The 13,083-nt window shown below is 44.0% G+C and overlaps 1 protein-coding gene and 1 long non-coding RNA gene across 3 annotated transcripts in view; one reads left to right on the top strand and one right to left on the bottom strand.

The window, feature by feature from the left end:
- The window catches only part of FBXO28 (F-box protein 28), a 30,058-nt gene extending 18,654 nt beyond the window's left edge, over nucleotides 1–11,404 (top strand). For both annotated transcript variants that reach the window (XM_086693926.1, XM_086693925.1), the window contains exons 4-5: nucleotides 4,323–4,518; nucleotides 6,778–11,404. In XM_086693926.1, the coding sequence (XP_086550052.1) occupies nucleotides 4,323–4,518; nucleotides 6,778–7,172 (591 nt within the window). In that variant the 3' untranslated portion in view covers nucleotides 7,173–11,404. The remainder of the gene's footprint in view (nucleotides 1–4,322; nucleotides 4,519–6,777) is intronic.
- Nucleotides 1–13,083, bottom strand: part of LOC147572788 (uncharacterized) — a 29,618-nt gene that overhangs the window by 8,352 nt on the left and 8,183 nt on the right. The window lies entirely within an intron of this gene.

Raw genomic sequence — 13,083 nt, 5'->3', positions numbered from 1 at the left:
GTCTGACTCTTGATCTCGGCTCAGGTCACGAGCTCAAATTAAGCCCCAGTCGGTCTCTGAGCTGACAGCGTGGAACCAGCTTGGGATTCTCTCTCTCCCTCTCTGCCCCTCCCCCGCTCGCACACTCTTGCTCTCTCTTTCTAGAAAATATAAGATAATAATAAAAATGATTTCAGCCTACAGGTCCCTTCTCCAACTCCTCACAGCTAGGTCATTGCCTTTCTACTGAGCGAAAAACCAGGTCTGACGGAAGGGGGTTAAGATGGCGTCTCTGGACGGGACGATACCGGTAACGGCATTAGGAGAAAATCTCTAAAGAGTTCAGAGCAGTTGGGAGTTTGCCACTGTCCTCCCTGGGGAGAGATCCGCAAAGTTTTCCTGTAAAAGGCCAGGCGGTACGTGTTTCTGGCTTTGCAGGCCACATGGTCTGTCACAGCTCCTCCTGTCTGGGGAACAGCCGTGTACGACACTCGGGGAGGACACGTGTGTGCTTGTGTTCCCGTGAGACCGCTGCGGGTCCACCAGGGCCACAGCTGCCGACCCCAACCGCTCTGTTGGTCCTCCGTTCATCTTCTCTCAGAACTGAGAGCTTGCAGATACCGGGCTTACCCCCGCGTACGGTTTTCAAGCCTTCTGACCTGGAAGTCCCACTTCTTACAGTAAGTTCATGGTCCGTGTTGGCAGTTCACACATGCTGAGGCACACAAGTGAGCAGAGGCCAGCTAACCGTTCTGGGACATGGAAGGAGAAAGACAGGGACAAGTCCCTGTTTTTAAGCATTACTAGGGGCCCCGGAAACACTTTTGCTGAAACATGCTGGTTCCCCAAAGTCAGGATTTTCAGTGTAAGTGATGATGCGAGGTCATGAGTCTAGATTTCCCCCGAACAAACTTCAAATCTATGTATTAGGTTTTGTTGGTTTGTTTTTAGTGTTTTGGCCGGAGAGGCGGCGGGGGACTAGTGGGGTAGCATTTTTTAATCTCTTCTCATTTTGGTAACTTGTCTCGATGCAGTTTCACATTCACATAAAAATTGCAGGAATCGCACACTGAGCTCCTGTGTGTCTCTTTTCCACATCCAGCAATTGTTTACTGTTTGTCTGTCCCATTTGTTTCACTCTCTCTCTGAATCTGGCTTTTTTTTCTGAAAATAGTGGAGATACTGTGATCCTTTATTCTGAAGTATTTCCATGTATTTCCTGAGAAAGCACATCTCTCTTACTGAGCAGCACAAAAATCAGGAAATGTAACCTTGATAAGGTAACACTTCCCCGACAGCCCACATTCAGATTTCATCCCTGATCCAGCGATAACCCTCCCTGCTGCTTTTTCTCCATCCAGAACCCAGCCTGGGGTCACGCGTAGACTTTACCTCCTTAATGTCTCCCCTGGGACAGTAGTGTCCGCCCCCCCCCCCCCCCCCCCCCGGGAGTAGTCCCCTGTGCTGCTTCTGTGTTGTCTCGATCTTCACCTTTTTTAAGAACACAGGTCCCTTGTTTTGAGAAATAGCCTTCAATTTGAGTTTATCGAATGTTTCCAGAATGTTGTTTTTTTGTTTTTTTTATAATTGATTTTAACATGAAGACACTCTTAAAAATCAGTGTTATTTAGGAGCATTTCTTCCCTTTACTGTACGTGTCCCAAAATAAATATAAACAGTCCCCGAGCCTTTACATTGAAAAAAGAAGAGGGGGTGCCTGGTGGGCTCAGTCGGTTAAGGTCTGACTCTTGATTTTGGCTCAGGTCACGATCTCCCGGTTCGTGAGTTCAAGCCCTGTGTCAGGCTTTACGCTGTCAGTGCGGAGCCTATTTGGGATTCTGTCTCTCCTTCTCTCTCTGCCCCTCCCCTGCTCATGCTCTCTCAAAATAAATAAACTTTAAAAAAGAAAGAAAGAAAAAAAGAAGAATCAGTCTGTTCTCACGTTGACTTTTGTGGCCACCCCACCCGCTGTCTTTGCTGACCAAGGGGTTCCTATGAGCCGTCTGTGTGCTCCGGTCTTAAATGGGAACAGAGAGTAAAGAATCACCAAACTGATACAAAACACAATAAAACAGGGAAAACACCTTTGAGAAAACCATACAAGAATATAAAACTTAAAAAAGAAATTGTGACTAATATTTTTTTTTAATGTTTATTTTTGAGAGAGAGGGACAGAGCACAAGTGAGGAACGGGCAGAGAGAGAGAGGGAGACACAGAATCCGAAGCAGGCTCCAGGCTCTGAGCTGCCACCACAGAGCCTGATGCGGGGCTCAAACCCACGACCTGAGCCAAAGTCGGACGCTTAACCGACTGAGCCCCCCCAGGTGCCTCTGAAACTGACTAGTATTCTAAGAGAAATTTTAAAAGGATACAAACACATGCCACGTACAAATCTTCAGAAAATTTTAAATGCACTTCAGATTTTAAACTATGAACAAAAGTGTTTGATTAAAGGAGTAGAAGGGAAAAAGATCTCAAGTACAAAAAGATGGAAAGTGAGAAAAAATGACACATGAGGTTCAGTTTTCTGATAGGAACTTTGCTGAACAGTGGATTAAACAAGATAGAAATTCTCCCTCACAAGAGTCTGAAGACTTAAATCGTATCCATAATATGTCATTTACTGCTGTGCCAGTGGAAACATGAGCATGACTGGATTCTCCCAAAACCAGTATTACGCTATATGTTAACTAGAATTTAAATAAAAATTTGAAAACAAATGAAATGAAGTAAACATGAGCACGACACAGTGAGCTGCATGTTCTAAAAATATGGTGGTCCCTCACCATATCTGGTATGTATCCTACTTTTAAAATATTTTCATTATTTTTATCATCTCACGCTCAGGTAGGACTCAGCATGTGGCACATTTGAAAGCTGTAGAAACAGCCAGTAAGAGTTTAAGCGACCGGGGGCACCTGGCTGGCTCGGTCAGTGGAGCACATGACTCTTAACTTCAGGGTCGTGAATTTGAGCCCCACGTTGGGTGTAGAGATTACTAGAAAAAGAAAAAGAAGATTGAAGGAATGATCTGCTAAGAAGTAGAAAATCAAAAGTTACTAAAATAAGAGAGTTTAAGTGACCAACCTGTGGCCTGTGATCTCTCCAGGAGACCTCAAGACTCATTCCGCCATTACATTCTTGCTGCTAAAGTAATTAAACCCAATGAGAAAGTGAAATATTGTGAAAATTGGGTAAATACCGTGTTTTCTTAATAAGTGCCATTGCAGCCACTGGTAACCGAATGGGAGAAGCGTTGTGGGGCTGGCGTGCCATGGTCATTCCTCCTTCATCTTGTCCTTTGCATATAATTTTTGGAAAGAGAATGTTCTTAATTTTACTGAAAACATGAATTATCCCACTCGACTAAAATAATCTGTATGTAGTCAAAGTTAGAAATGTTACCTTTTTTAATGTATCTTTATTCACTTATTTTTTTAAATTTTTTAATACTTATTTTTGAGAGAGAACGAGTGGGGGAGGGGCAGGGAGAAAGAAAGAGAATCCGAAGCAGGCTCCACACTGTCAGCACAGAGCCTGATGTAGGGCTCGAACTCACTTGTGAGATCATGACCTGAGCCGAAGTCAGATGCTTAACCGACTGAGCCCCTCGGGCACCCCCAGAGTTTACTTTCCCTAATGGAAGACTTGAGCAAATGGAAGGAGATAGCTCGTGTTCACAATATATTTAAAAGCCCACGTACACTAAAGAGAATATGGTACGAATGAGTTGACAGGTGTGATTTATCAGTTCGTTCTAGGGATGAAAGCTGAGGGTGGAAATGCAGGTTCAGCTACGGTTCCAGTAAGAGAATTGGGAGCCAGGGTGGTCGGAACGGTTTCTCCTCCGTGTTTGCCAGGCCTGTGTTTCCCCCACTGGCAATTCCCCATGAAGGGAGGAGTCTCTTGCCACCCTTTGGGATCGCGGGAAAGTGGGGTCTGGGGACACCTCATTCCGGTCCACAGCCGGTCTTACGGAAACGGAACCCAGAGGATCGAGCCCCTGCCGACAGCGAGAGGAAAGGGCTATGGGAGGCACTGGGGCCGGGGTGGGGGGTGGTCTGGGGCCGGAGCGAAGCAGCTCGTGCCCCACCCATGTGTCGCCCGGTTTCACTGCCGTCTCCTTCAGAACAGGAGCTGTATTTTATTCATGCTCGCTCGGCCCCAGCGCCTGATACGGAGGATCTGTAGAAACGTGCGAATGAAACTCGGGGAGTGTTAGAGCAAGCCCAGCCCTCTGGTCTCTGTGGGGACCGGAGGAGGGGCCGGCCCTTCTCTCCTTACTCGGCCATTGCCTTTTAAAAGCAAACTTGAAAGTGCTAACGAGAACTCTTTACTTTAGGTGATCGACGAGATTTATCGTGTGTTGAGATACGTCAATTCTACCAGAGCCCCTCAGCGAGCTCACGAAGTACTTCAAGAGTTAAGGGATATTTCCTCCATGGCAATGGAGTACTTCGATGAAAAGATCGTCCCAATTCTAAAGAGGAAATTACCAGGATCAGACGTCTCTGGAAGACTCATGGGCTCTCCTCCAGGTATCCTTGTTTATTATATGTTCGGTTTAAAGTAACACACGGAGTTTTGTAACTCACTTTTTCCCCCCATTTAATCATATATCTTGACCTTTTCTGTGTGTAAATGTGTATCTGTAACATGATCATTAATGATAGATTGATTAGAGACCCTAACTTGTATAACTGATCCACTACCGTTAAGCACATTTGTCTCTAGTTTTCGGTATTTAAACTACACTTTGAAGAACAATCTCGTGGCTAAATCTTTGTACATATCCATAGCTACTGACTCACAATACATTTGTTAGAATTTCTGGGTGAAGAGCTATAGATATAGGGAGTTTTTTGTTTTTTTTGTTTGTTTGTTTCTGACTAGTTAATATCCATTATGCTAAAACAGAATTAAACATACGAGGAAAAAAACCCCAAATTCTTCATGGAATATTCAGGTAATTATTTCAGTCCCCAGGCTGTCTGGCTGCTACTTTAAAAGACAAGGTGCATAAAGGTATTTTAAACACTGTCACTTCTTCTGTGGTAGCTATTTTGCAAAAGTACATCATAGCCTAGAGATTTGTGCCTTTATCTACTGAAAGACCAAATTGTTCAGAATATCTTCAACCCTTGCAAATACTTTAAATCAAGAAAACACTTTCAGTAAGACATTTTGTTTTGTTTGGATTAGTTAGCTCCCTGGAGTACTCAGTGGGGTAATCGAGTGGCTCTCTGTAATTTAATAATAAAGCCTACAGCATCTCAGCATTAATACGTCAGTTATTTATTGAGTACCTGTTATGCGCACAGCACTGTACTGTGTCCTGTGGAGACTAAAAGGAAGTGTAATACGTGGTGTCTGCTCTCGAGGATCTTACTATGTCCCCAGGTAAGATAAATGCAGACTCAAAATGAAATTATCGCCGGCAAGAGAGATATTTTAAAGAAGTGTCCATTTAAATGCCAAACAATTAGGACAGACAGAATCTTAAGGAAGATAGAGTCATTGTTGACTGGTCTGATTGAGAGTTCACAAGAGGTAAGGATTGATCGAAGCCTCGATGTGGTTCGTGGAAATCAGATAAAGGTAAGCAGAGAGAGGAGGAGGAGGGATGTGTCAGTCGAGGAAAATATCCTGCTTATGTGTGTGTGCAGGAGAAAGTGAGATGAATGCAGGGTATGAATAGATCCACCATTCTTGTAGAAAACAAGAGGTAACATTTTTTTAAAGGTAGATTATAATAGTGGGTTTTTTTTTTTTTTTAAGTTTATTTGTTTATTTTGAGAGAGAGGGACAGAGAGTGTGAGCGGGGATGGGGCCAAGAGAGAGGGAGAAAGAGACAGAAGGAGGGGCAGAGAGAGGGGAGAGAATCCTAGGCAGGCTCCTGTCAGTGTAGAACCCTATCTATGCTGGGCTCAAACTACTGAACTGAGATCATGACCTGAGCAGAAACCAAGAGTCACATGGTTAACAACTGAGCCATCCAGGTGCCCCTAGGATAGTGCTTTTTATGCCGATGTTACGTTCTATTCCTAAAACAGAGTGATTCCAGATCCTTCCTGCATGTCAGAAATTCTTCATGATCATCACATGTGATGTAGCCCCCCTTTTTTAATGGCATCTCTGTTTGGCTGAAGTTGAAGCTTTTACATCTAAGTGCACAGAGGACTTACGAACATGATAGGCCTTGGGGCAGACGCCTGGGTGGTTCAGTCGGTTACGTGTCCGACTTCAGCTCAGGTCACGGTCTCATGGCTCATGAGTTCGAGCCCCGCGTCAGGCTCTGTGCTGACAGCTCAGAGCCTGGAGCTTGCATCAGATTCTGTGTCTCCCTCTCTCTCTCTTCCTCCCCTGCTCACATTCTCTCTGTGTCTCTCAAAAATAAAGATTTTTAAAAAATGTTTTTAAAGAACATGATAGGCCTGTACTTCGAAGTCTAACGTTTGTATTTGCACGTGAGAAATAAGACAGAAAATAATCGTATTCTAATTTTACTACTTTTGTTTTCTTAGTAGGTCTTAAAAACGTTTTATAATACTTAGGACAGGTTTATGTCAGTAAGTGCCCTTCTCCACGTGCTGGCGGTACGCATCGTGTGGCAGGAACAGGAGGATCAGAAGTCAGATTCCGGTATTGTTAACGCAGTAAACCGAGTGGGCTTTCAAGAGGCGATAGCGGGAGTCCTGCTACGATGATACCCCGCTTCAAAATAAGCCTCGTTACTGAAGTGTTGCCAGGAGTGAGACGTTTGAAGTGATTAACCGCTTGAAACTCTCCCTCCACAGTTCCGGGACCTTCTGCGGCCCTCACGACCATGCAGCTCTTCTCCAAGCAAAACCCGTCGCGACAGGAGGTCACCAAGCTCCAGCAGCAGGTGAAGACCAACGGCGCGGGGGTGACTGTGCTCAGGCGGGAGGTGTCGGAGCTGCGCACTAAAGTGCAGGAGCAGCAGAAGCAGCTTCAGGACCAGGACCAGAAGCTGCTGGAACAGACGCAGATCATCGGCGAGCAGAGCGCGCGGCTGGCCGAGCTGGAGCACAAGCTGCGGGAGGTCATGGAGAGCGCCGTTGGGGACGCTGCGGCGTCGGGGCACGGCGAGGAGGCCCCCCGGAAGCGGAAAAAGGCAGCGGAGGCCACGGACTCTCTTAGGAAATCTAAGCGGCTCCGGAACCGGAAGTGAGGCGGGGCGTGCCTGGAGCTGCAGAGGGGGACCAGGCCCGGTAGCGTTGGCGGTGACGACGGTGGCGGGAACGGTGACGCGGACCCAGATGCCCAGTCGGCTTCTCGGGCTTTCGGGACACACCTTCCGCTGGAACCCTCCGGGCTGGGACGCCGCGTCCCCGCCTCCTGGTGGGACCCACGCACAGATTCTTTTTACTTTGCAATAGATTTGTACTAACCAGACCTGCTCTATCATGTCGAGGAGTTCACTTTTTTCTGTGCGGATGGTGTTTAAAGTCGGTTTGTTTGTCCTGCATATATGCACATTACAGAAGGACCTGAAACAAAGTCTGGACAGACTAGAAGTTAAGTCAAATACAGAAAACGTCCTGTTTCACTTGAAAGAAGAGACCTACTTTTTAAATGGACAGTATCTTGTTTAAAAAAAAAAAAAAAAGCTGACCTTTTGTTATAAGTGACCTTTGTCTGGAATGTCTGAAAAGTAGTAAATGCTTTTTGGTATTGAAGTAATGGGTAACTAAGACGGACTTCCATAGCGTTGACTGTAGAAGGGGCCTCTACAGTATTGACTATCTATTTTTATAAACTACTGGCAAGGGACTTCTCCAGTTGTTAGATACACGTTTTCAGTTCTCTTTGGGGGCCATGTCCTACATTTGCATGGATGGATGCATGCATCGCCTAGTCAGCTCACTTAAACAGCTCTTGCACTGGTATTGATCTGGAACCTCTGTACTTCTCCACTTTTTAGAGCCGCAGCGGTTTCTTTCAGCGCTTCACGCCCTCCACCCTGGCAGCTCGCCTCTAGGGAGGAATCTGTTAGTCCATTTGCCCTCCGGTCTTACAGGAACGAGAGGGCTCTGAAGCCCATCGCTTTGTCTGTTCTCTGTAGGGTTCAGGTACACTGGCCGAGGCAGAAGCCCAAACTCCCAAGACTCTATTGATGTCGGACTCTGGTGACTACAGGTATCCCTTACTCACCACCGTGTGTGCTCACGGAGCCGTGTGGCGATCACCACGGCGGTGAGTAGGGGACCTAGCTGTGGGATGCAGTTTTGCCATTGAAAGGAAGCTCATTGAAGAAAATCGTACAGCGAGAAAGCATTTTGATCATTTCGTTTCTGGGGGATGACCCGAGGGAAGCTTCTAAATATTAATTTCAAGCTTTCCTTATCCTACAACTTTAAACAAAAGCTTTAATTTTCGTTTGCACTCCTGTTTTGAGCGTGTAACTGGAAAAGCATGTCTTGCACTGTTCACCCTTCTAAGCGGTCACTTTAACAACCTCCAAATTGTGTGCGGTGGTTATTTCCCCCAGTTGTATATTTTTGAGACATTTCACCTCTTACTGTCCTAGATTTATTTTAATGTACTAAATTATGTAGTTATTATTTGACTGGTGAGTTCTTTTAAACAACTGTTGCCGTGGGCTTCAGTTATTTAAAATAAGTTTAGGTGTAATCTAGAAAACTGTCCCTTTCCAGGTGGGAGTCTGACACCTGCATAAAACCTAAGGATTTGGTAAGTCCCTTAGTTGAATAAAAGCACAAGGTTACCACCCTTTTTATCCGTCCAACACGACATGGTTATGCATCCTTTAACCTCACCAAATGGAACTTTTTCTTATCCATTTTTAATATTGTCCTTACAGAATACTGTCCTTAGATTTTGGTCCATTCTATGTCTGACTTGGAAACTCCATTGACAATGTTGTGTGTTTGCAATGAAACACCATAACATCCAAGTGTTACATGGTTTGTTGGGAAGGTAATTTTAAAATAAAACAATTTCCAAAAAACATTTGTCAGCCAAGGTCATCCATAAAAGTCCCCGTCTGGAACTCATTTTCTCAGCAGGTCTCGTTTTTGTAATCCTAGGATTTAGCCATATTGTCCTAACTTTGGAGCAGGCCCACCGGATACTCCATGGCCTTTACTAGTCTGCTTTCCTGGTGATAGGAAGACTCTTTAAAGTAACATGTTTACAGGTTTACAAAGTCGGATCCTGATGCATCAAAGGATAGAACCTCAGATGATCAACAGTTGTTAATTGTTTCAACTTTTCCAGGTTCCTTTGTAAACCACATCTAGATACCCTAAATGTATGTGTAGTCTTCCATTAGTTAACATGAGTGTGTGGCTTCCATAACAGGCATTCACACTATCAGAAGGTAGATTTTTCTGTTTCAAAATCCACATTTCCAGAGGACACGCTTGTAACCACGTGTCACGAGGTCAGTGCCCGTAGCGGTCGGGGATGAAGTACAACACATTCATCAGCGGTTTGTTTAAGGCTTAAATCTGGCCGAAGATCTCTCGCCGAAAAGCATGTTAGGATAGCGCCTTGACCAATTTGATGGCTGTTGTACTTGCTTTTGGGTAGCAGTATTTAAGGTTCAGCAGATGACAAATTATTGGCATCAGCTAAAACTGCCACGTGGCGGCAGGAAAGGTGTAGATGATCCTCCCGCGCTGGAGCTGCCTCGCCCCGTGTCAGACGGCAGGCGCTTCGGTGCTGCGTGTGAGTTGTGTTGTCCTGGGACCACACTTCACGAATCACCCTCGGCTGCTTTTCAGGGGAGGCTTCTCTATCGTAATGGGTCGCGCCCACTTGTAAACTGGGTAAGGTGAGCGCCATAGACATAGACACGTGTGGAAAGGCGTAAGAAGGCAATGACGGGGACTTGCCCCTGCCTCACCCTAACGGAGCCATAATCTGAAAGATGGATTATTTCAGAACCCAAGGTTACAGAACCTGCTGCTTTTCAGTTCCTCTTTTATGTTCAGAGCCTGGAAATAATGAGGCAAACACAGATGTGGTCAGAGTAATTAATCACACTGTTTTAAAAACTGTTGGGTGCCATCTGGTCTAAAGCCACTGGTTTTGGAAGCAGCTTTTTTTTTTTTTTTTTTTTTTTGGGTAAAACGTGTTTTTTGGAGTACTGAACTTTACAGGGGCTTGCCTTAATCTCTAGTAGTTTCAAGATGTATGCGCTGTTATTCTACTTATTAAAATGTTAAAATGTTCTATGTAGCCCCGAAGGTGGGTAAAACAGTATCAGTAATGCCTAAATAAATAAGCTAAAGGTGTCACTACAGCTGAATTTTTTTTAGAAGAAATGGACACATGAACATAGGTTATGTGTAATAAACAAAAATTATGGCACCTGAAGATTGCACTATTTTATGCATTATTTTATATGCCACGTCATAGCCCGCACTTTAATCTCCAAAGAAACGATGTATGATGTCCCAGTTGTTCCTTATTACTAATAACCTTTTTCCTAAGACAGGGCACTTAACTCTATTTTCCTGAAATAGTTTCTTGGAGGTGGATTCTTTTCTTGAGTTCTCTATTTCCTTAGCCATAATATTTTCTAGGATCTAGGAACTCCCTATCTTGTCTATTTCCAACAGTATATAATTTTAATTTAATGTGATGTAAAATCTCATACTTGGTGATCAGCACACTCTTACGTCCTGCCCTAGCAGTGAGTACCCATTTGTTAGTATTTACCAAACCCTCCAAAAATACCACGCAAGTACGATTTGAAGCCAAGAATAAAGGCATTCTGAAAGGAGCGTCCTCTATGATGCAGTCTCTTGGAAATGACTATTTCTAATCTATAATATAAAGTCCCAATTCAATAATGCCATCCAAGTTCTTGAGATCAGAGTCCCTTTAGCCCGTGAAAGGTTAATTAGTAGGTTAAGACTCCTCTGAAATAACAAACATCTGTAGCCTGCCGTCTGAGGTCGAATCTTTTCAAAAAATACTAACATAAAAAATGAAACTAGCAATTAGTTGACTGCTGCTTACCGTTTTATTTTTAATAGCAGTCCATTGTATTCGTGGTAAGTACGATAGGCTTAAGTAATGTCGGCCTTTTCCAGCTCCCTAAGAATCTGTTAAATTCCTAAAATTCAAAAGTTAAATCCAAATTTTGCCTCTTGTGTCTGAAGAGAATGATGAGATTTACACGCTTACTGGTGATTTATTAGGTCCACTGCCAAAGTGTGTGGTCCATATTCAAAGCTATTACCAAAAGTTGAGAAGTGTTTAAAATTCCTTTATGTGGTACCATGTCTGTTTACTTATGCTCATGAGCAACAATAAATTACTAGTTTACCTTCTGGAATTTTAATTGTTATAACCGAATTCAATTATTGGAAGTGAAAAGCACCTCCCGGTCACACAACAGGGTACGTAAATAAATGTGTTGTAACCAGTGCTACTTGTTTTCTTTGTATTTCATGCACAAAAGGTTGTGGAGCTCTGCTTCCAACAAGCTATATTCCTAGCTATCGCGTCCAGAAGGACTGCTGTGTGTATGTTTTCCGTATGTTCCTACAGGCTTCACAACTGCCTTTGAAAGCAGGGTTTACTCTAGCTGCAGAAGCTAAACACAGGGTAGGCAGCATATCTCCGGGATCATACGAGCAAGTGCCTGAGTGGGATTTGAACACAGACCTGCCTGCCTCCAAAGCTCAGCTACTTCCTGCTACACTCTACTACATTCTGAAGCAGCTGGGAGCTTTGAGACTCTAGATTATGTTAACTCTTAAGTTTAATAATAAGTATATATAGATGAACATTCTATACAGCTACTAGAAGCAGCCAGTGGCAAAATCACTAATGTTAAGAGTAACCTACGGAACTTACTATCTCAAAACAGCTGGGCTTGGAGAAGACAACTTTTGTCCTAAAGTTTTTTGGTAATGGGTTCACCCTAGATATACAGGCGAAACATTTTTAAGGCTTCTAGAACCTCTAGTCCTAAGAGGCAGTCCTAACAGTAGATGGGGTCTGAGGCCACTAACAACAAGTCCGTAGTTGCCTTACTATATGTTGCCAAACAATTCAAAAGAGTGATCACCACCAGTTCATTTGCCCTGCCAGGGAAGAATATTCGTACTCTTTTCAAAACTCCCTCCAGCTCTAAAACTACTCAGAATTTCAATGAAATGAACATATACAAATCACTTTCACAAATTGGATTTCATGAAAATTTAAAAGTTTTGTGCATCAAAAGACCCTATCGACAGAATTAAAAGACAATCCACAAAATGGGACAAAATACTTGCAAGTCATAAGTGGTTAATATCCACAATATATAAAGAACTCCTAAACCCCAGTGATAAAAAACAAAATTAAAACCATGTAAGGACTTGAATAGGCATGTCTCCAAAGAATATGTACAAATGGCCAAGAAGCACATGGAAAGATGCTTATCGCCACCCATTAGGGAAATGCAAATCAAAACAATGAGATACCACCTCACATCCACTATGATGGTTACTATATTTAAAAAACAAAAATCTGGGGCACCTGGGGGGCTCAGTCGGTTGAGCGTCCGACTCGGCTCAGGTCATGATCTCAGGGTTCATGGGTTCGAGCCCTGTGTTGGGCTCTGTGCTGACAGCTTGGAGCCTGGAGCCTGCTTGGGATTCTGTGTCTTCCTCCATCTCTGCCCCTCCCCCACTCATTCTCTCTGGCTCTCTCTCTCAAAAATAAACATTAAAAAAAAAATAAATGAAGGATGTCTGGGTGGCTCAGTCAATTAAGTGTCTGACTTCAGCTCAGGACATGATCTCACTGCTGGTGGGTTCGAGTCCCACATCGGGCTCTGTGCTGGCAGCTCAGAGGCTGGAGCTGGCTTCGGATTCTTTGTTTCCCTCTTTCTCTGCCCCTTCCCCCCCATTTCTCTCAAAAACAAACATTTAAAAAATTAAAAACAAAGTATTGGCAAGGATGTAGAGAACTTGGAACTATCCTGTTTTGTTGGCAATAATGTAAAATGATACAGCTGTTGTGGAAAACAGTGTGGTGAACCTGCAAAAAAATAAAAAATAGGAACTTCTGGATTGGTGAACACGTGGAGATGTGGAGAGGGTCATGTCCCTGGAGGG

This window comes from Puma concolor, chromosome E4 (genome assembly GCF_028749965.1).
Source record: "Puma concolor isolate L17-30 chromosome E4, mPumCon1.1.hap2, whole genome shotgun sequence".
Classification (NCBI taxonomy): Eukaryota; Metazoa; Chordata; class Mammalia; order Carnivora; family Felidae; genus Puma; species Puma concolor.
Note: the sequence above shows the minus strand (reverse complement) of the source record. Positions and strands in the feature narration are given on the sequence as shown.